This window comes from Solea senegalensis, linkage group LG15, assembly GCF_019176455.1.
Source record: "Solea senegalensis isolate Sse05_10M linkage group LG15, IFAPA_SoseM_1, whole genome shotgun sequence".
NCBI lineage: Eukaryota > Metazoa > Chordata > Actinopteri > Pleuronectiformes > Soleidae > Solea > Solea senegalensis.
This window is the reverse complement of record NC_058035.1, coordinates 12,864,862-12,888,381: the sequence shown is the minus strand read 5'-3', so window position 1 is coordinate 12,888,381 and position 23,520 is coordinate 12,864,862. Positions and strand designations below refer to the sequence as shown.

The 23,520-nt window shown below is 39.7% G+C and overlaps 1 protein-coding gene across 4 annotated transcripts; it reads right to left on the bottom strand.

Moving 5' to 3' along the window:
* Window positions 1-508: 508 nt before the first annotated feature.
* ide (insulin-degrading enzyme) lies at window positions 509-23,076 on the bottom strand. 4 transcript variants are annotated; one of them, XM_044045642.1, is made up of 25 exons: window positions 22,830-23,076; window positions 19,834-20,018; window positions 19,524-19,731; window positions 18,108-18,277; window positions 16,228-16,350; window positions 15,474-15,586; window positions 15,203-15,365; window positions 14,814-14,906; window positions 14,593-14,684; window positions 14,338-14,418; window positions 13,891-13,994; window positions 13,271-13,373; window positions 13,024-13,146; window positions 12,608-12,690; window positions 10,754-10,898; window positions 9,129-9,239; window positions 8,797-8,917; window positions 8,221-8,312; window positions 7,462-7,573; window positions 4,981-5,148; window positions 4,024-4,296; window positions 3,174-3,235; window positions 992-1,064; window positions 846-913; window positions 509-686 (listed from the first exon to the last, which is right to left on the bottom strand). In XM_044045642.1, the coding sequence occupies exons 1-25, from the start codon at window positions 22,946-22,948 to the stop codon at window positions 591-593; spliced, it is 3,081 nt and encodes a 1,026-aa protein (XP_043901577.1). In that variant the 5' UTR covers window positions 22,949-23,076; the 3' UTR covers window positions 509-590. The 4 variants fall into 4 exon arrangements, with proteins under 4 accessions (XP_043901577.1, XP_043901574.1, XP_043901575.1 ...); XM_044045639.1 differs by lacking the exon at window positions 10,754-10,898 and adding an exon at window positions 11,594-11,738 and having other exon boundaries at window positions 22,830-23,075; XM_044045640.1 differs by lacking the exon at window positions 10,754-10,898 and adding an exon at window positions 11,594-11,738 and having other exon boundaries at window positions 846-907; window positions 22,830-23,075.
* Between the last annotated feature and the right edge of the window lie 444 nt (window positions 23,077-23,520).

The window sequence follows — 23,520 nt, the reverse complement described above, 5'->3', positions numbered from 1 at the left end:
GAGAGTTGTGGTGCCTCATTACATACACTGCAAACATATACGTCAAAGAAATAAAAAGAAAAAAGACCTTCATGACCTCGACAGCCAGTTCAGCACAATCACAATAAAGCAGCTCATCTCTGAATTCTTTAAATAAAACGCCTCCTTATGTGAAGCTTCTGGAGTACACTTTCTCTAAAAGAAAAATGGGACCTGGCCCTCGCCTTTTTTTGTGTGTGTGTGTGTGTTTTATAGGTTGTTTCTATTTCGTCTACAACAACCGACAGAGTATTGTGAAGCGTGTGGGTGTCCAGTCTCCTCTCAGAGAATTAAACATGAGGCGAGTGAGTCTGGTGTGACGCCCTCTATCGTTATCATTGCGGCTATCTATGAGATTTTATCTGTTGAAGTGGTTCCAGCCTGCCATACATCTACACATGTGCATTCATGTGCACCCGGCCAAAAGAAAACACACTCTCGCACGCGCGTTCATGCAGGCCCAGTCTGATTGCAGTCTTCCTGATGGGGTTTGAAGGGTGTTGTTGGGAGGAGGAGCAGTGTCCTTCCTCTGTGCCTCCCTGCGCTGCAGCGTCTCCGCCTGTCAGCCTCACTCACAGTTTAGCAGCCATGAAGTTGATGTGAGGTTTGACCAGCGGGAACAGAGGCAGACTCCTCTTAAACTCAGTCATGTCCTGAACCAACGTGGGCTGAGAGAGAAAGACAAAAGACGACAGGTTAGATTGATCCGTTCCCTCTTAAAACTGTATGCTAATTGCTACACACAAGTCTGAGTTATCAGAAGTAATTGTCAGTTTTTCCGCTCTTTCGCGCATTTTATAGAAACTAAGTCAGGACGTGAGTATTACCTGTGGCAGGGAAGGAGCGGGGGCCAGGTTGACATCATTCTGAGCGGGGAACTCTCCCACTGCTGGACCTGGTGAACACACACACACTGACGTAAATGTGAAGCCAGTGCGACCGACAACATTGTGTGCTCTGCACAGATACTCACAGGAGTCCATCTCCCTGGAGAGGACATGTACGGACACCTTGTGTCTCTTTGGGGCTCCGACTGTCAGCCGCTCCTGCAGAGACACAGACGGACACATGGGAAACACTGCTGTTGGTTCACTTTCACAACAACATCATTACAAACGGTTTCAATTCAGATAATGGATTATCAATCAATTACCAAACTGTCAACTATTTTGATAAATGATTAATTGGTTTGAATGGTTTTTTAAAATAATTAAGTTGAGTTCTAGTAAAGACTAGTTTCCCCGTGTATGACATGTGCTATATACAGTAAATTATGCCGACTTGACTTTATGGATATGGAGTCTGACTTGACTGTCTAGAGCTAGACTATATCTCTGAGTGCTACCGGATGCTGAAACATGTTTTCTTTGTCAAAATGTCATAAAAAAAATAAAATAAAATGATGAAATGGAAATGTATGATGATAATGGGGGCGGGACTAGTTAAGCTTTGCTTCTTCCGCTTTCCCTTTCAGTTATGTATATTGTGTGAACTGCACTGTTGTGTGATGAGTGATCTAATTGTCATGACTGAAATAAATAAATAAATAAATAAATAACGTGTAGCCAGGACAATCACATTTTGAAATCAGTTTTGAAAGCCCAGGGAAGATTCAGCAACATCGTCAGGTCTCTCGCAGGATTATATTAGAAATGAAGAATTGGCTCTGGAATGATTTCTGCTGGGCTGAGATAATGCCAATTCTCTCAGCGGCCGCGTGCCCTTTATCCGCTCTGAAACAGGCTGCCTGGCTGTCATTACGGTGGCTGATACGCTGTGAGCACCCTGTGTCAGTGTCACCTCCACCGGCTATGAATAGAAGCAAGAGAAGACGACTGCTGGGAGACACAGACACACAGATTTTGAGTGGCTAGTGTTCCTCGCTCAGCATGCTGGACCAATCCTGCTTATATATATATATATATAAAAATAACTATGCTGCAGCCACTGCTGTACAACAGTGATATGATGTTATTATGTTTTTCTTTATTATCCACCAAGAAACATCTCATCAGTGTCCGTGTACTTGTTAGGACCAGTAGTCCTCATTGAGACCACAACCTGGTTCTAATGAGGCAGAACCTCAATTATGATGAGCTGGTTTGAATTGAGGTTAGGTAAGGTTAGGTTTAGGGCTTCGTTGTGAATGTGATTATGACATTTTCATGTCTGAAAACAGCGTTATCCTTTATCAGCAAATGGATTTACTGCACTGTGATGGAAATGTAGACATTCAAATCGCTCCATGTTCATACGCTCCCCAATCCCCGTTGAGGATATTCTGTGTCCGCTGGTATCTGCTCGTGTGCGACTCAACACAATCTATACAAGGACATTGAAAAGAGGATGAACTCTTAATGTGAAATCTTTGCAATTCCAAAAAAGATGGATGCAGACCCTGGCTCTCCATGGACGTGGAATGTATGAGTCAGCCCTAAATGGACCTTGTGTTAAAGCAGTTACATACATAGTGTATAGTAAATAACATACTAACCAAACCATGTCTAGTTGGTCATAAATTACTTTTGTCCAGTTCATATTATCAAAAGTACGTCCAAGTACTGTCAAGACGAGTGATTTATATTTTAAAAGTTCAGATCAGACACCAACACTGGACTGTTATTGAAGTTCTCATTAGACAGCTGAAGCAGACATTTAATTTTGATTAATAGACCTATGACACATTTCATGACCCTTCCATCTCATTAGACTCCAGGTTATTGTTGTAATTTATGGATTTTCTGATGACACCTGTGCTGTCGATACATCCACAGAGTACCACAATTAAAGTGGAATGAGCGGCATAATTTAAGTCCGCTGACATAAAACTGTAGCAGTCCGGGAAGTAACGGCACCCAGGGATTCATTTTCTTAGTTTGCAGTACAATTACGCTGGTACTTATGCATTAAATAATAAGCTTAAATCCTCAAACTCAGTTTGGCGTGTTGTTTATGGTTTTCATTACAGCACGCAAGGATTCAAATTGATGACCTCCTTATTTAAGAGGTGACTGTGGACACTTTAACTGTTCTCTGGTGAGTCTGAATTCTCCCTCACGTGATGACGGTGAGTCAATTTACGTTTAGCCAGGAGACTGAGTGAGAGGACAAGTAGAGGACGGTGACATTGTGAGACACAGGGTTGCAATACTTACTTTGTAGAATTCGATTACATTTTCTTTCGTCAAAGTCTTCAGATATGCCACTTCAATATTATCTGCAACACACAACAGAGAGAATGGAGGCATTAACAGAATCACTCAAACGCACATGACTTGTCAACATTAAATTACTAATACTATATGTGCTTGAAGAAAGACAAGTGATGCATCTCAGTAAAAGCTGGTTAAAGAATTACGACTGTATATTAATGCAACTGAAATGCTTGCTTGTGATGCCTCAGGCTTGAGAAGAATCATGTTCCCTTTTAATTCTGTTAATTGCTCATATCCTGGATTTAATTTTGTGGCAATGTGGTGATTTATTGACTTATTACTTGCACAGCGTGTAAATACTGAAAACACAGCTGTTCCAATTCACTGATGATGTCTGTGGAACGTTTTTCTGTGCCCTTGGTGTTGAGAGAACACTGCCCTTGCTCCCCTCCTCCACCACTGCTAGTATCAATACTCACCACCACTCCCTTGGCAGCCTTTCAGAGTTGCCATCAGTCAGGGCTTTAGGCAGATTACCAGGGAATCAAGACCATTATGATCCATTACTGCACTCAGGAGAGTGCTGCTACAGGGCGGCGTGCTACGGCTGCAGATTATTACAGACTAATCGATCGTAATATGCAAAGCTCTAAGCAACTTCCGGCTCACCCCTGGGACCAACCACAATATTGATAACACAAGAATGTATATTTGTATGTAACACAGGCTCTTCATTATAGTTGGAAGATAAGAAAAGGGAGAAAAGTGATGCACTGGGCCTGAAACCTAGGCAGCTGTAGTTTAGTTATAGCAGTATGAAGATGATGACTAGAGAGGACTGAACTCTCACCTCTGTCAAAGTTATACTGCTGAGAGATGATCTCTCCCCAGTACTTGGCACACTCAGCTGAAAGTTTCTTCGGCTTGTCCAGGCGGCGGATGGCGAGGGCCTGGATGTGTTTCTGGAACGCTTCGTCGCTCATCTCCTTCACGGCCGTCTCCATAGTGCAGAGGAAAGCCTCCACGCGGCTCTCCAGGTAGTGGGGCGCTTTCTCCGACTGGATGATAAAGCGCAGTCCCTGAACTCCGTTAGCCCGGCGTGGCCCGCTGAACACAATGTAGCCTGTGGGGGCGGAGACGAGAAGACACGCACGGGTTCAGGTGGAGGCCATTCAGCTCTAAACGACTATATTGTTGCACATAAGTCTGGTTAGAGTAAAACATTTTATGAAGTTGATTTTATGATACGTGTTCTCATTTAATTTCATTAACGACTCTCTATTTATCTTGACAATCATTATCAGGTCAGACACTATTATTTATTTATTTAAATACTAGTGGTCCAAGAAAATATTGTGATATTTCATGGCATAATACTTTAAAGTGCTTTATCGATATGGGACTATTGTTGACAATGGTTTTGTTGTATTGAAGCATTTGACTCTCTTCCCCCTCCCTCCACTGTGCTCAACAGACAAAGAAAATAGTATATTGTTGCATATGATATTGTTATTTTTATTTAAAAAAAAAAAAAAAATATCACAATATATTGTCTCTTGCTGTTCTTGCCTAAACAGTCCTAAGAAGAACTACTTCCAAGGAAATGAGGTTCTGAGCTACTTGTTCCTAAAATTATTAACCATCATCATGGTTGAAAGCACTTTAGCTACTTCAATTTCACTTAATGGTCTGTTTGTATAGAGCTTTACGTCATTACTAAATGCAAATTAAAACTGCATCTTTAGCAGAAATTACTTAATTATTATTATGCTGTTGGAAACTGTTGGACATCATATTCTGGTCTCACCCAGCTGTTCTTTGGTTCTCAGCGTGTTGAAGCAGGGCTCAGAGATAATCTGGCAGAAGAGCTCCAGCAGCATGTTGTCGTGCGTGGTCTGCATGTCTGTCTGGTAGTAGATCTCAATGCCGCAGTTGTTGTGCACCTCGTTCCTCTGCTGATAAACATACCAGCCACCTAAGGGGACCGAGAATTTTGCTAATGTATTTTCTGAATTGTAAATCATGCAATGCAAACACATAAAGTCGATGAAGTACTGAAGCAGAGAAAAAGGCAGAGCTCCTGAAAAACAAACCTCACATTTTTATTTCTATGTGGACGATAAAGGAGAATACTTGCAGTGCGCATGTCTGGAGAAGTCATTTAAATCCAACTATTTTACAAAGAACCTTGTTTGCCTCTGATTTCTTACTGTACTGCTCCATTTTTGTTACAGTGGGACACGTAATAGAAGATAGAATAAGATAAAATGAAGCACTTCAATACCTTTCTGCTACATATGTGTAGATTTAATTTAGATTATAGATCCAGTAAAAGTTCAAAGGACTCAAACATGACTTAATCTTGCTGAGACACTGCTTCTAGAAATACATAAAGCATGGATTGAGCAAAAACAAGCTGCCATAGCTTACAGTAGAAGTCGTGTTGAGATGAAAATCCAGTGATAAATTAACTACGAGAAGCAATGGAAGGCTTGGATACACACACTGCCATATAATGCATTCTTGTTAAATAATCGAGTGTGTCAAAAATATAATGCAGTCTGTTTCAAGTAAAGCAGTGAAAATTGATGAAGTGTCTCGGATGTAGATCTGCAGTTAAAACCGAGCACTTCGCTCTGGTACTGATTTAGTGTAATACAGTAAAAAAAGAAGAAGCAAAGTTCAGATGGAGGATGGTGATGACACTCTGCAGGAAGGTGGAGACATTCTGCTGAATATATACCAACATTGTGCGTTTTTGCTGAGTGGTTCCAAACGAACCTCCTCTATCCTTTTATCTGTACTTGAAATATGCTTTTGGTGGAGCTATCCATTCATCCATGGGGAAAACCAGGCTCTTTTTTTTGTTTGAGTCCAGTGTGATCAAGCTCACTTTAAATGGAAGAGCAGTTAATGCTGGGTAATGCAGGTGCCTTTATGCACATGCTGACTGAGCACTGCGGCTTTGCACTCGGGGAGTGTTGTGTGGTGTGGTGTAGTACTCAGTCCTGAAAAACTTGTGTCGCATTCTTCTCAGTAAGTCAGAATATTTAGGTTTACTTTCAGTACTTGTGAAAGTGTGGAAACTCTAAGCATGTGCTTGTGTGATAGTGCGAACTCTGTGTTGTTACAGGATTTAAGTGACATTTTAAATACTCAACACAACCCTGATGAATAATATAATAATAGATACTCCTTTGTGGCTTGTCCTGTTTGTCAAAGATGATTGTAGAAGCCAAGAGGTCAGGTGTCCGCACTGTCATCTCCATGAATCCCTAGTTCCTAATTTAAATCTGTTCCAAAGCTTTAACCAGTTTATGTGTTTTCTCACTCTTAGTGCAGATGAATTCTAAGGAACCCGGTGCATTCTGTGAATTCTGTTTCTCTCCTGCACTGCAGATATGGGTGTGTGGCCAGAACAGCTGAACACACAAGGAAAAGAAATAGAAGTCAAAAGGACTGGAAGTTCGATGAAGTGGCAACTGATCTGCACTTCTCACCGGGACACAGTGCTATGACTACCATGACTATGCAGCTACAGCAGTGATGCTACTGCTTGTGGCACACTGTTTAAATACATCCAACAGTGCTGAAACAAACATTTTCCAAGGTTAATCAGGTAATATCTGTGTATCCCTGGGACACACAGATATTACCTGTGTATCCCTGGGATGTCTGCCATTAGAGCGTGAGCTATGATTACATTTGGATCATGTGGTGCTTTAACAGAAATTAATGTGGAAATGACCACAGGTAAGATTTAGTGAATATGTTTTTCTGCACAAAAACTTTTTGTTCTGAGAGTAGTAGTGCGTGCCTTTGAAAAACTGCCAGCCAGTCAGACACTTCATGAGCCAATTTTGTGTTTATATCCTTTATGTCCTCCTGCTCCGTCTCTGACTAGCAGCCTGGAGCCAAGCCTGGAAATTTCCTCAGTGAAACACAGGATGTCTCCAGGTGGGCCCTGAACAGCTCTAATTTTCCTCTACACATCACTCAAGTTTCCTAATGTAATCAGAGCGGCAGCACAGGTGCGTTGCTGTGTGCGTCTACATCCATCTTTAAATCGCTGAGGAGGGTGGGTACAAATTTTACCCAGTGACGTCCGTTGCCACTTAGGGATGGTCCTCTGGAGGAAAAACGACTTTAACCAAATCTTTGCAAATACATGACGGCAACACTGATGACAAGGGCAGGGGCACTGGGTAAGAGCCCTTCAGTGCGGTCACCATGGAGACAGGCATGACTAGCAGCTTATGAGTAAGGGTATAAGGACTACAGAACTTACCGTCTGGAATCTGCACCTCTCTGTAGCGAATCAGTTGGCTTGGAAGAAGGGGCTTTGTGTGAGCGTACTCAATTAGCTTGTCCTCCACCATTTGCATCATGCCAAGAGCAGACTGGAAAAATTAGACGGCAATAGGAAAAACATTTTAATTAAAAAAAAAGAAGTAAAAACATCTTTAAGCCATTGGCTCGCGAGTTAAACTCTCTCCCTCTTCACCTTGCATTTAAGTGACAGTTAAGGTGATTTGCTTTGTGGTTGTATGAGGTACTAACTTTGCTGACTTTGCTGACTTGGCACTTCTATGCAGTGCCAAAAACAATGTAGTGTTTAGTCAGAATGACCTACAAAAGGACACTTTCAGTATTTTACTTAGGAAAATCATGAGTTTTGTGGGTTTTAAGAGCAGAAACAATAGGAACCTAAATCAAGTGTTGTCTGTAGCTGTGGGTAAGACCATTACAAGGTGAAAATTTGAACCATATTCTTAACCATCTGATGGGAATGGCTCTTGGAGGTCATTCCGCAATGTCTCACTTCTGTAGCAGATGTACATTGGTGTTTAATGTCATTATCTGGACACATCACAATTTTTCTTGCTGCTGTATATTAGAGATTCAATATAAGGGCAAGGTTGTATTTTTACGAGTTCAGAATTCCACCATGGCAAAAAATTTCAAAATCCCTCGATTTTGAAATTTGCTGCCTTTTTGGCAGCAAATTTAGCTGGCACTAAAAGAAATAATGCAACTCCAAACAAACCTCCTTGGTGATGTTGCCATGGAGAAGTGCTTCGATATGTAACCGTGACAATAGCTGAGGTATGAAGGCTTTGAGACGTGGGAGAGTGACATCTGGAATACAGATCAAAGAACACAGAAAAAGTAAATTCACAAGATGTAATCAAGACAGTATCAGGAAAAAACCGGCAACTGTTTCTCTGAGAAGTGACTCCTCTGTACAGCATCTGTACAGAAAACATAGTCACAATTTAGATCATTTTGCAAAACATGTAGAACACACACCCAAACACAAAACAATTCAGTCTGTCTTAATATGGCCTGGCCAATCTGAATTCAAGCAACATCTGCCCCACATTCAAGGATCAAAGAAATATGACCGGCTTCCTTTCTGAATCCAGACTAGCACTGCAAAAAGAAAGACTGCAGCTAGAGAGGCTACTGTTAGTAGAACCGGGGAGGGAATGTACACTTAATACCTTCAAGCCTCTTTAATTTCAGTGAACTAAATTTAACCCACAGCAGAAAAGGGCTAATAGGTACAAGGGCTGGTACTGAGACAGGTAGAAAGAGAGAAAGATTAAGAACAGTGTCTCACCATCCAGAGCCTCTCTGAGCTCATCTTTGGTCCAAGCAACCTCAGTCATTAGTAGACGGAGGTAGTACATGGCGTGCTGGTGAGGTTGCTCAGCCCTGAAGTTATTCAAAGACCTCATGTACTGCAGGGAGAGAAAGGTGTCAACGTCAGTTCAACATCACAGATCGAGAGAATGACAAAACTACATCTAATTCTGCTGGGTTTTTTTTAAAGTAAAATAAAGACTCCAAGCAGCTATGGTTTTAAGTGAGTTCAATGATTTGATAAAAGTTTTGATCCACCATGACTCATCATAACCTTGTGCTGATGACGGAATTGCAGTGAGAGCTTACCGCTTCCTTGATGATGTCAAATCGCTTCTCATCTATTTCAAAGGTGGCCATCTTCTCAATGATCTTCTTCAGCAAGATGTGCTGTTTGTCATTGTAACCTTTAACAGACAGCTGCAGCAGACAATGACAGAAGACACAAGGTGCATTATCAACAAACAGAAAGATAAGCTGAGCATAGACACGGTTATTTGTAGCTTAGGAAGATTGATTTATCATGTGTGGATAAGTTAACAAATTTCTGATTGTCAATACATTCCCATCACTTCCCAGTTTGCAATATGTCGCTCACACCAAAGCGCATATTTAAAAAAAGTAACAGCTGAGTAGGTCTATATTTACATTTCTCTCTCTGGAAGATTTGGTGGTTGATAATGAGGTTTTCCCTCTGCATATTAGTGTTTTAAAAATGGAAAAGTATTTAAAGCCTCCACTTTGCAATGTAAACCACACCTTATAGCCCTTCATGACTCAGCAAAAACCTCTAGCTACATTGCTATGCATCGTATCTCATCTTATCCTTCGCCTCTGCATCACCAAGTCCCTGCGGTGACAGCTATTAAAGTAATCTTTCCTAACATCATTAACCTTGACGAGAGGCCAGCCAGTTACACCAATACTGCTGAGTCAAATCATCTACACATAGTCCATCATCACGTAGCAGAGAGACAGCTAATTAATGCAGGTTACTGGGTCGTGGAGCAAAACATGCATAGCTGGAAGTTAGAAAACTTGAAAGATCAAAAACACCATAACTGAAAAATAATTGTTATTCATAGGTAGCTTGTTATTTTGCTCTGCAACATTAAATATCTGACAGATGGACACATCTCTGGCATACAGATGCACAGCTGTATTCATACATTGGGGGAAATCAGGGGAGTATGACAGAGCATGTTGCTCCTAACTATGCATCAAACCTGCTGGATACAGATTAACTTCCACTATCTTTTCTGCACTTGCATCAGCAGAAATGTGACTATAAATAAATCAAAAGAAATCTGCATTATTTGGCTTTATGCTTTTTGTCTCGCAACAGAGACTCTTGTTCATCTCCTACATGTAAAACAGTAACACAGCAAAATTGATGGCAGGCAAAACTTGTATAATGATACAGAGGATGCAAAAATGTGCCATCCAGTATTTTCCCTCTCTGTTGCATGTTCACTTTTAGAATACATTACCATGAATGAATTCTGGAAGTGAATCTTTAATATCAGCCACTTGTACTGATGACTGAACCTCCCAAAGTTAGTGCACCATGACAGTCTGCACAAAGTTCAATATTTATTGCCACAGAGCATTAAAATGAAAAGCAAATACATTCATTAATCTAAGAAAGTATTTAACACAATATCATTTCTTAGAACACTTAGGGTGTCAGGGTAATAAAAACTGTTTTAATCACCTTGGTAAATTCAGATAAAAGTCTATGCCATTGCCAGAGCAGTGTTAAACTATCTTGCAGTTGAGAAATGCATCAAGTCAGCATTTGCAGGTAACACAAACGACACACAGCACTTCACATAATCAAACTGGATGCAGAAGACCAAACCATTTCCACACACTGTCAAAGCCTCAGAAGCAAAGCAGACCACTTCCCTACACAGTTCAAGCATCTTACTTACTAGGATGGCATTCATCCCTGAGGCTACGCCATACACCAACCCTGCCAGGCGGGCTGCATATGTATACTCTTTTAAATCATCCTTCAGTAACCTGAGTAACAAGTAGGTCATGTTGCAGTGCAGGGGATCGGTGTATAGGTAGCGACTAATAGAGGGGAAAAAAAGAACAAAAATGTTGGGAATGAGGGGTTGCCAACCCAAAAAAAAACCAAAAAACAAAAACAACAATGACAATGAAAACTATAAGAATGATAAGAGTATGTATATGCAGCCTTGTGAGCAGCCTTCTATCCAGCAAGACTGGCAAAGCTATTCTACTAAAGACCCAAGCTACCACTATTACATTGCAAATTCAATGTCCCTGGTTGAACACTGCTTCACCTTACGTCAACTATAGGTCTGCAATTTCCAATATTACATTTAGAAGAGAAAGTGACTTTGTATGTTCTGAAGAAGAGAGAATATAAAGTCCTCCTCAAAAATGGAGGGTTTCATGGAAGATGGGTGAGATGGGAATTGGGATTGATGAAGAATTAAAAGACAGATGCAGACTCAGAGCCCACCCCAAGTCCAACTAGGACTAGATCAGAAGGTTTATTATTTTTTTTACCACAAGGTTAAATCTCAAATTGTCAATAGCCTTCATAATAAATATAATAAAACATTTCCTGAAATTGTAGGCAGTTTTTTTTGTCTTATGGTTAAAACCTTCCAATCTGACCATATAGAAAATTGTACATGGCCTGGCTGAGCCACAGCAGCCCAGTCTGAGGATGATTAAGTAGGGATGTTAAGTCTGGGACACTGGGTGGGCAATGGGAAGGCAGTTTGAATACTTACATACATCCCATAGACGGTATTTTGGAGGTCATAGTTCAAACCGGCTAGCTCGGCTGCATATGCATACTCGTTGAGGGAGTCCTTGAGGAGCTCCAGGTATAAATATGCCATGTTACAATGCAATGGGTCCACATATGCAAACGGGCTGTAGAGGAAAAGGCATTGGTTAAACAAAGCATCAAAGTAATAGCCTCTACAGTCTTTGATGGTAGGCGCTGAAGACACTTCAAATACAGCACATGCGTACACATCAACTATACCTATTAAGGGTGTGATTTTACAGGTCATCCACTTGAACAGGGCATTTGGTTTAAAGATTACAATATAACCCAATAATTACAGTCTGATGAACAAACGCTGCCTAACTACATTCACGCTCCGAAGGGTGTGGCAGCAATTTCTTTACTTGTCAACAATAATTAGAGAGACAAGTTAGATAAACAAGCTAATCCCAGCCCATTGCATTATAAGTGTAACACTGTAAGAAAACTTCAAACTTAGTGTGTTTGGAAACATAATTTTCTCCAAAGACAATTTAAGTGAAGTAGGCAACTACAGCTTATTTGTACTTTTTCAATTTCCTTTCCCTATTACAGTGTTGGCCTTAAGCTGATTTAATTCAGTTTAACTGAGTGGCGGCAGTATGAAAATCTGCTTTATTCCTTCTCTCCTGCCTTAATCAAAGAGATGAGAGCCTCAATCTCTAGTACCTACTGCTTAAACTTAATATGGTGCTTGAGTTGTAAAATTAAACTACTGTTAATGCAAAATTACATATACAATTGATGACATCTACAGTACATACTGATATTTATCTGCACACTGCACTTTTAAGTGTGCCTTTTCTTTTAATATGGATGGCTTGGTGCTGTATTTGTAGTACTACTTTTAGTTATTTGGAAAAATATAGCTAATGCAAAGTCCACATGTAAAAAGGTTAGAGGATAAATAAAATAAATCAGTCATATACGGGGCTGGACCTGGTGCCAAGTGAAAGAAGACATATTTACACACCTGAAGAACTCGAAGTTCAGGCAAGCCTTAGGCAGGAAAAACTTGTCATCCTGCTTGAACCACACCTTGCTCATAGCAGTGTCCTGGAAGAAATGACCCCACAAACCGGCAGTGATCATTTTCATATTCATTCAACATTCACTCTGAGCAAAAATAATAAATTGCATGAGTACCGGGAAATCTGAGCAACAGCACAACCGGACTGGCCATCAAGTTACACTGACATAATTACTTTCCTTCACAAAAAATAATATACTGTATATACTGAAAATAGCTTAATTAGTTTCTTGAACTTACTCAGACCCTGAGAACAAGAGTTGGTTTTAGGTGTCACTAAACTTTAATACCATTAGACAATAAGAGATTTGTAACAATATGAAGTTAAGCAGAAACGTTAGAAGAATGAGGATTCTTACCTTGATTAAAGTGGGAACTGAGGGAGAGTCTTTCTCGAGAGGGTAAATCTCAAACTTGGTTGGGATGAACTCATTTTTCATGGGTAACTTGAACTTGCCATTGAGGTCTGCGTTTTGCCATTTCTGAAAGACAGGAATATGTTCCGCAAAAGGGTCTCATTGAGTCTGTATGAATGCGGTCAAGATTCTAAAAGACTTGTGGTTGTGTCTCTAACTTGATTAGAGGTGTATGACTTCTGTATTTCACCTTAATGGTTTCTTCAGAGATCCCCTCCTGTTTGTACTGTGTGCCATACCATTCTTCTGCCTTGTCTGTTTTCCCTTCAAATGACTTTGACACAACTGCCACTCTGGGAGGAGAAAGAAAGAGAACCATAGCGCAATATAAGTATACAAGTACCCTCACCATCATATGAAAAGCAAGTGTTATTCTATTAGCACTCTATCTTGATCATGTTTGAGTAAGTGGAGATGTGTTAATGTATTGAAGCCTCTAACAGATGGAGGCATGATTAAAATTCCTACACCAGTAAAGCTGGACTTTTGAATTAATGGCAGCACTGATCAAAGTCCAAGGTCAAATAGCTATACGAGTAAAGCAGATGACCATCATGCAAACAATCGGGCTCAACTTAATTGTAATTGGCTATACGAGATTAAAAACATTTCATCTGTTTTATTATAATCTAATACAAATTCAGTCTGGCATATACACAGTTGTATCAGATAATGTACAATAGTGGTGTTGACCATGTTTCCAAAAATAAATGAACAGATAACAGAAAGAATTCTGCAGATAATAGTCTGTTGTGATATTTCTCGTGTAGTTTTCTCTTCCTGACAAAAGACTGACATTCTCACACTGACCTGACAAATTCTGGTCTCAGTTTATCAAGCACCATCTCAATCAGATCTGGTCTGAAGTCCTCCAAAAGGTACTCTGCTGCAAGGACCTCTTCAAGTGGGTAGTACTGAAACACAGAGCACAAAGCAATGAACTGAACAGTTGTGAAAAAGACAAACACATTCAACGCAAAATCAACGTATCCGTCTCTGTGTGCATGTATGGATCCAAGGATGCATTCATCTCTGTAATGTGTTCATCTGTGACAGTTTGGTACTCAAGTAATTGAGCCCTTTTGCAAAAATCATATGGGAAGTGTGAAATAAAGACTAGCGACACTGCAAAATCTCCATTCCGCCATTAGAGTCAGCAGACGCACTTGGCAACCTAATGACGACAGAAGGTACAAACACAATAAGCTGCATTGTGTCTCCATGGAAACAACCTCTGCAGAAAGAGAGGGGACCTACGTGTAGTAAACCAGCCACTTTGGAAGTATAGCCACGAGGTCGCTCCTTGTCCTTGAATCTGAAGGCCACTTTGTTTAAATCCTAGAACGAGAGGACATACATGTAATTTAGAGCCATATTCTACACATGGGAACTGCAGCATAACAAATAAAATATGGTCCTATTTGAGAATTCATCGCATAACAAAAGTTATGTTTCATTTGAATTTCTTCTATCCAGAAATATGTAGTTCAAGATTACCCAGGACTAGATTACCTTGCATTCATCAAACACCCACTCCTGAGGCCCCTCAGTGCGCAGTTTCTGGATGTATTGGAACATGTGGAAGATGATGTCCTCCACGTGCACTGCAATGACACACAAACCATGGTTTAATTAATGCTCTCTAAACATGACTCAAACAGTCCTAAAGACACACACATAAAAATGACACATAAGGTCAATAAATGATATGCAAAGTCAGTTGTACTACTTACGGAGGCCCTCTTCAGTTAAGTCGACATTGATGATGAAGAACATGAATCCTCTGGCTCCTTCTTTTTGTCCCCCAACAAGTGTGTTCACCCAGCCTAAAAATAATTGCCATGATTTTTATTTCATCCTAATTGTACACATCAAATACTGAAAATGGATTCTAAACTAAAGCACATTTGTTGTCAAATTTATCTTGAGTTTGTTTCAGTGATTTTAAAAGATGTAATTAGTAAAAGCTGTACATATTCTACATTTGGCTGTTATTTTTATTATTATTTTTTACAATCATCTATTTATAAATATAAAAATCGAAATATAAGCCTGGCACAGTCTTTAAATGCTCCACTCGATGTATATTTTGTCACCATCTCCGATCTACTTCACGTCCTACCTTTAGATTTCAACTCAGACAGCAAACTCCCAGGTCCTTCATGGCCAATCAAATGTCCTAGATAATGTCCTGGGTTAGACTTATAATACTTCTGTAGGTCTGGGATGGGAAAGGTCACATAGAGGTTCCTGATGTCTTTGATCGGCACCACTTTGTAGAATTGCTATGTTAGAACATAAAGAACATTTTAGATGAAGTGAAATTCCAGCCACGGTCTTACATTTTTTCTTTAGTATGCAAGGTGTATTGTGAACATTTGTAAGTGACTAACCTTGAGGTGTTCCTCCTGGAAGGGATGCTCAGGGAATTCTGGGACAGGCACGCTTTTATTCTCCACTTCTGCAAACAACTTTACCACCATGGAGGTCAAATCATCTAATGATTCTGTGGGAAACAAGGAAAAGGGGTGTTCATGTATTATTTAACATACACTTGCTTTGAAATGAACATATCATAAGTAGAGATAAGGCTGGGCAATATGGCTTGAAAAGAAAGAAAATCACATGAGTAAGTGAGAAAACATTCAAGGGATCACCCATCGTTAAAAATGTATTCAACGTTCACTCTGAGCAAAGATATATAGTCTCACACTACTGTTGCAAAATCTAACATTTAAGCTGTGGATGACAAAAACCAGGAACACTTAAATAAACATCTCTAAAAAAAAAATCGAAGAATGAAAAGAAATTGACACTGTATATACCTAGGAGAGAGATAAATTAGTTCTAAATGTCATCTAATCATCTGACAGATTAGTTATTAATTAACATTTGAGGCCATCTTTCACAAATAGGTTACCGTTAGATAACCTGTTGAAAACATGCACATTAACAGTGTGATCATGTTTTGTTGTATTTTAAAAAAATAAAAACAAAAGACTGTATGATTTACACCAGATACACATAAGTCATAGGTGAGTTGCAGAGTTTGTTCTTTTTTTTTTTGTCTTGAATGCTCTTGAAAGTGAGTGAGGCTTTGGCAACCTCTTAAAGTATTCTCTCATTTTTTGAGAGATGTACCCTTACCTCTACCTAACACACACAATCCCATGAGGTTAGAGGAATAATATGTAGAGTGAAATTGTAGAAGCTCCTGGCGGATGTCAATCCCATCCTTGGATGGTCTGGTCTCAAGGGTCAATTTGTTACCTGTAAGAGAAATAAAATGAGCCCAGTGAATACATAACAGCGCACATACTTTAAACTCGACAACTTCATGACATACTGTAGCACAAATGTATTAATCAGCCCGTGTTCCATTAGTAAAATGAAAAGACCTTAAATCATATACTTTAAGCTCCTCTGTGTACAAACAGTGTATAATAAATAGATTCAACAGGTCATTAGACAGCAGAGATTGTTATCCTTGACTACTATATATTGACCTGCTCTGACTACATGATGGACGATGGAATGTTTTTATTAGTTCCGTATCGAGGCCTCTAACGTGTTTGCAGGCGGAAATGCCCCCTCCCCTATTCGGCACACGAGTGGGGGAGGGGGGCATTTCCGCGATGCGCGTATCGAGGATTTCTTTATTTAGGGGAGGAGCCAAAAATGATGACGTCTGAAGCCTCACTGCCCGGCTGTACCACGTGATTGCTTCGGGAACCTCGGCCGCAAGGTTTTACAGCTATATAGACCCCTCAGGCTCCATTCAAAATGTGGGTATTTGAAGGAGAGTCGCGGTCAGTTGAGAGTTTGGATAGTTTGGAGAGTTTGGATAGCGTTTATATAGTTTGGAGAGTTTAGGGAGGGGGAGAGTGAGGAGAGTAGGATAGGATGGAGCGAGCGAGGCTCATCATTGTCCAAGTTAAACAAGCATAATCTGTGCCCTTTTCCTAGTTCCACAAGCACTATCACTGTCCTCTGCCTGATTATGCCCATGCCATTTTCAGAAAAACATTGCACAACCTGCCATATTATGATATTACCATTTTGGGAAGATTTACACACACAGAATACATTAAAAATGTATTAAACACATATGTACAGAAATTATTTGGTCATACATTTTTTGTAACACAAAAATTCAATGCATCACACATTATGTGGTTCAGATACAGCTGCCTGTGATTATACACTTGGCCAGTAGGTGGTTTCGTGTGCACATGAAGCTTAGAGAAATGAACCCTTTCTCGAACCAATTGGCTCAAGTGGTTGAATGCCCCATGAGGCTTCATCTCACCATCACTAGTTTTTATGATCAGATGATGATGTCCAACTAAAAAAGACCTGTCAACGACATGTCTCTGTTAATTAACCTTGTTCAAAAGGTTAGTGGTTAATACTTTCAGAGAAACAGGAAAATGTTATCAACCTGGAGACGAGTATGTTAAAGCACATACCATTCAAGCTTGTCTGATCCTCTTCTGTTTTTAACCACGATAAAGTACTATACTATACAGTATAATTCAAGACTGCCATCAGGTGGTTATTTTAAGATCAGCACTACTCCACATCCACATCATTCTGATCTGGGAATTCATAACCTTCCCATTCATCAGTTACATTTCAACTGATGGAGTCTGAATGTATATTTTTAAAGAGACATTGAACATGCTAAAATGTCACTGATCAAAGTATTTTTTCGGTGCCTGCAACACTTTAGAAAATCACGCCATTGTGCTTTGCAAATACAAATGAAGTAATCAATAATATATAAAACAAATAAATATAATAAAATATAATATAATATAAAATATACATATACATATACATACACACACACACACACATATATATATATATATATGTTAGAATATACTTATATATGTATATAGGTATATTCTAACTTGTATTGATTACAGAGTTGAGAGAGACTGAAAGAGAAAATGTAAAATTGACACAAATTAGGATGTATAACAAGGGCGTGAGAATGAGTGGCAACTCTGGAGAATTTCTACCTGTTCCAAATTTACTGAAGGGGTGATTTGGGTTGCCAGTGGCCTTCTCCAACTGAAACAGCCTCCAGGCATCATTCATAAGGTTCTTCTCATGTTCAGAGTCCACAGCATTCACCTCTCGATCCTTACAGCTCTCATCAAACAGTGGGCACAGGAAAAACTGGGCAAACCTACAGAGATGAAGGTAGCTGCATTATTATACAGTGTAGTGCATTGTGAATAATTACTATAACACTTGGGGGTTCAATGTAGCGCATACTGTTATTCAGGGTTAAATTTAGGTTTTCTTGCCTCCAAGTACACAAAGCAATTTAAAGACAGACAAGGGCAACATGTAAAGAGGAAAAAAATATTTGAATGGGTTTTAGGTGTGGTCAACTGCCATGCAAAAGTAACACACACAATTTGAATGGTGGCCCTGATTAAAACAGATCACCATGTCAAAGGTGGTTGCTCAATAAAGGTGTGACCTTTGTTTTGAAATTGTATTATATATGGATACATGCCTCCATTATATTGCCATACTTTGTGTACGAAAAGGCCACATGAGAAACTGTTTTTTTCTTCCAATGGGATTATATAAAATTTGTGCTCATTACAAAATATGCCGAATGACAGAAATGTGTGATACAAATATAAGCATTCTGATTATTATAGAAAGTATATAGTCAAAAGAGTTGGGGCAGCTCATGACATATATGAGCCTTTCAGACACAATCCTCTTTTATTATTAAAGAAGCAACATCATCAATATTTCAGTATACTCTGCACTGTCCTTTCCAACCACTAAAGTCCAGATGGCCTTCATAATTTACTGGTGCAGGAAACAATTAGTTGCTGTTACAGAAACCGGTGCTTGCTAGACCATCATTCATTTATAAATTAGTAAGCTTATCCCTAAAGTTTAAATTATGTCCTCTCCACAACACCACAGCTGAAATGCGAGTGGTGGAACCCCCTGCAAGGTCGAGGCCATCAGCCTCCCCCTGTGCCTGAGGTTTCTCACATGAAGGGGGTAAGGATGATGCTGGTTACAAAATAGCACACAAACTGGGTGTGGAAACTAAAAATGGACAGACAATAACCTGGCAGCTGTTAACCTGTAGATTAACACCTGGGCCCCCATGGGAATAAATGTTTACTCATAATTTAACAACTACTTAGGCCAAGAGTGCGACATCCACCATCCACACTGCAATTTGTTGGCAAGGCAATAAAACACAGCTCAGTGTGGCAAAAAGCAAATTAGAAACCTTAAACTGTGTGACAAATAAACATTTTAAAAAAAGAGAATGTCTTCCCAAGTCTTGGTTTGTCTTAAAGAATTGTCTCAGGGTGATATGGCAGAAGATTTAAACAAAAATTTGCAGAAGGCACCACGTAAAATAACCCCCACTACATAACCGTTGAAATTACCTGTCGAGTGCTCCTTCCAAGTGCTCATGGGACACATCAAAAAAGTAGTTGGTATGCTCTCCACTGGTAAAGGCGTTGGAGCTACCTGCATGCTCACTGAGGAACTGGCTGTATTCATTCTCCTTGGGATACTTCTTTGTTCCCAAGAACAGCATGTGTTCACAAAAGTGTGCCAAACCAGAGATATTCCCTGGGTCTGATAATGAACCTGTGAAATTAACCAGATGAATGACCAGAAGAAGTCAGTCAATCAAGATATTTCTATTTGCACAATATCTACAAATAAACTTTTCTGGGTTTGGTTAGATACCTATGTGGACATCCAATGCAGCTGAAGATTTGTCTGTTGTTGGGTCACTGATGAGCATGGCCTTAAGGCCATTGGTGAACTCCAAACCTCTGTAGACCCGCTTGTCCTCAGGAGAGCGAATTATGTCACTGACCACCTGCTTCACAGCCGTGTCAGTCATTCTGATCGGCAAGGATGACACCAGCCTGTGATGGAGGGAATACATTGTACATTTTGACAATTTGACATTTGGTGAAGTCAGCCACGTTCCTGTTTTGTTTTCAACCTAACATGATGATAGAGAGATTTAAGCAGAGTGGGAAAAACCTGTACCTCTTGTTTGGTAAGGCACAGGATGTTTTGGGACATAGTCAGACATAGTCATAGTCTCATCCGATTATAATTCTGAAACAAGCCCTGTAGATTTGACAGCCTTTTTGCTTGACCCATTGTTTTTGTTGCAGTCAGCAAACTGGTTGATACAGTCTATGTTTGAGACACACCTACTGCCACTTATCAAACAATAAACTTTGAATGATTTGTTATTGTGTTTTTAATAGGACTTTATAGGCCACCTGCTATAAGTTAGTATTAAAAAGTAGCTATTTTCACACAGTGGCCACACAATAAAGGCTTTCCAGAAATGCATTTACATGATGATAATATATAATAGTTGAAATATAAAATGTTTATATATATATATATATATATATACACACATACATATATATATATATATATATATATATATATATATACATATATATATATATATATACACACACACACACACACACACACACACACACAGGTATATATTTCTACATTAAGATGGTGCAGAGATAAGGTGACTCTAATTATTACTTTTCTGTTATTTTCGTAATTTTCTACAAACTCAAGTCAAAATTACTCAGCTCCATTCTGATCACATAACCTGTCTGGTATGTACAGTAGGAGAGTATTTCTGATTGTCTTCCAAGTACCACTAGAATAAGCTTGTACCACTGTTAGTACACATACCAAAGTTTGAGAACCATGGCTCTACGCATTAGCAGTACTGTTGCACAGGACCACAAACACCACCCAGTCTTTCTCTCAAGATTTACAGTATTAATGGCCTGTTGCGTTGCACACACAATTTCCATCTAGGAAGGAGGTGCACGGTGCCCTGTGAAGAATTGCAGCTAGTATCACCACTAAAAGTGAATTTCTGTTAGTGACCTGATGTTCGGTTAAAACAATATTTAAAAAGAAGTTGTATTACTATAGATAAAATGCACAATTAACACGTAGTTGTGAATAACAGTTCAGACATGTAGGTAACTAATACGTATGTTGCGAGTACAACGATTGTTGAACGCAGGGAATGGCGCCTGTAATTCGTTTATTTTACCGACAGTTGATTACACTCAGGAATCTCGGCGATTACTGTGAAGATTAATTATCGTAAACCCTTAGCTATAAATGATCCCCACTCAAAGAAGGGAAAATAGCTTAAGCTTGCTAAATTGGCAGCCAAGGCCACAGGAAAGACGCCAAGCATCGGTTGTAATAAAGTGTTAACTTGTGTTTATGGTATGTATAGTTTATATAGCTATTGTATTGGTACAATATCTTACACAAATAAAGAGATGTCCGCGTGCAAACCGTTTTTAGCTAACAAAGCTAACTCTCTTAGTAGGGCTAGCTGCTCAACAAACCGGCTTTATGGTCCGAGTTGCTATCGTTAGTTTGTGAGCTAGTTGACAAGTTGCTTGTCGTAAAATTAATGCAGTTACTTTCCATGGAAAAAATTTGACATTTGCCCGACACTTACCTAATATATTGGTTAAAACAGACGCCGATGCCTGCTGAGTGGAGAGATCTGCTACACTGGGCCGAACGGTTAATGCACTTAAACATACTTTAACCCCATGGAAAACAAACCACGGCTTTTACAGCGCCATCTTAGAACAGACACAAGTAATCGAATGCGGCACAGTACGTCATCCACAACACGGCAAAATGACCAAGTCTTCAATAAATTATGCGACTGATAAATGAACTCACAGGGAATTATTTTTGATTACACATGCGCGTAAACGATGTGGTTGGTGCGCGACAAATTTAGAAGGCTTTTACTGAAAGTGCATCGCGTCATTGATTCTGTTATCGATTGGGTAGGCTGCATATGGATTTACCAACTGTCATGCGTTCAGCGTCGGATCAGGTGTTAGGCCGATCTTTTTTGCCTTTTTTAGGATTGACAAAAAAATATGCAGTGTGGAATTAACAGATAGACAAAAACAAAAACATAACTTAGAAGCCAAATAAAAATAAACGTATACACAAATCAAAATAAGTTAAAACATAAATAAGCGGATACAAAGCAAGCCAGTGGTTATACCGGGACATACAAATCTTATGCATAGGGTTTAAGTTGTGCCTCCAGTGAAGAAAGGGGAAACATATTCGGACGGTGATCAGACTTTGACGCAACACCCTTTGCATCGATATCAGTATATATTTTTTGTGTTACTGCGTGTATAAATAACACTGTAGTACTATATATATATATGTATATGTTGTATATCTACTCCTGGTCGCTATCTGTCTCTATTTTAGCACATTTTTAAGTCTGGCTCTGGTTCTCATTGTTGGGGGTTCACTTCTCTCTATAATATTGAAAAGGTTTCTGTCTGACTATGAGCAGTGCCTTCAGATAATGTTTGCTGTGATTTGGCGCTAGACAAATAACATCGAATTGAATAAGGTAGCCTATAATACATATAAAAATTAAACACAATGGATGGTAAACATTTTGCAAGAAAGTAAATAAAAAGCAATGAATTCTTTACAAAGTATTTCGAATGCAACCAGCATGAAAAGTCCCCTTTTAGTACAAAACATAGTACTTAATTAGTACTAATTAATTTAGTCCAGAATTCTTTGACTGTATGACGTCACATTTTGGGTGGTCAACGGTTGAAACTGTTAACATCCCTGACAACCACTAGATGGCGGCAGACGCCTTTTACCTGTACAGATGGTCTGTGTTTCCACCGAGTGGAACGGTTTGGTTCGGTCCTGTACAATATGTATTTTTTAGCGCTTCAACTAAGAATAGTACCAAAAAAACCGGACCCAACCGTCCCATGTTTCGATACCCTTCACTTGGGGTGCCAGGGTAATAGTACAGAACGGTACTAAAGGGGCGGAGTTAGACCCACGACAGCCAGATGATTGGGCGACAGAAAAGCGTCACTCCCTTGCGACTGGTGTTCCTTCTACTCCCGCAGTCTATTCTCGTACAAAGCTTGATGTCTTGTTGAGACAAACAGCCACAAACCGAGCAGGAAAAAAAGGAGCTGCCTAGTTGTGGTGTTGTCTGTTTTGTCGCATTCAATGTCGTTGTTTGTTGTCGTCGCATAGATACGACGTCATACTACGTATCTCGCTGACGCGGCCACCGGACTCAGGGCTCAGCGCACACACCGCCTACCAAGTAAATGTACTGTTCTCTGGTCTGACAGAAGGCTTTACCGTTCTAAACCGCACCGTTATAGAAACACACTAACGGTACAGACCAGGTTGAGTCACGCCTGTCATTCGGAAAACACTCAGGAAAGTAAACAGTAACAATATTCATCTAATTAGATGACTATTGTTACTGTTTACTTTCCTGAGTGTAACGTCGTTACCCCTTTAAAATATATACATTAATGTGTG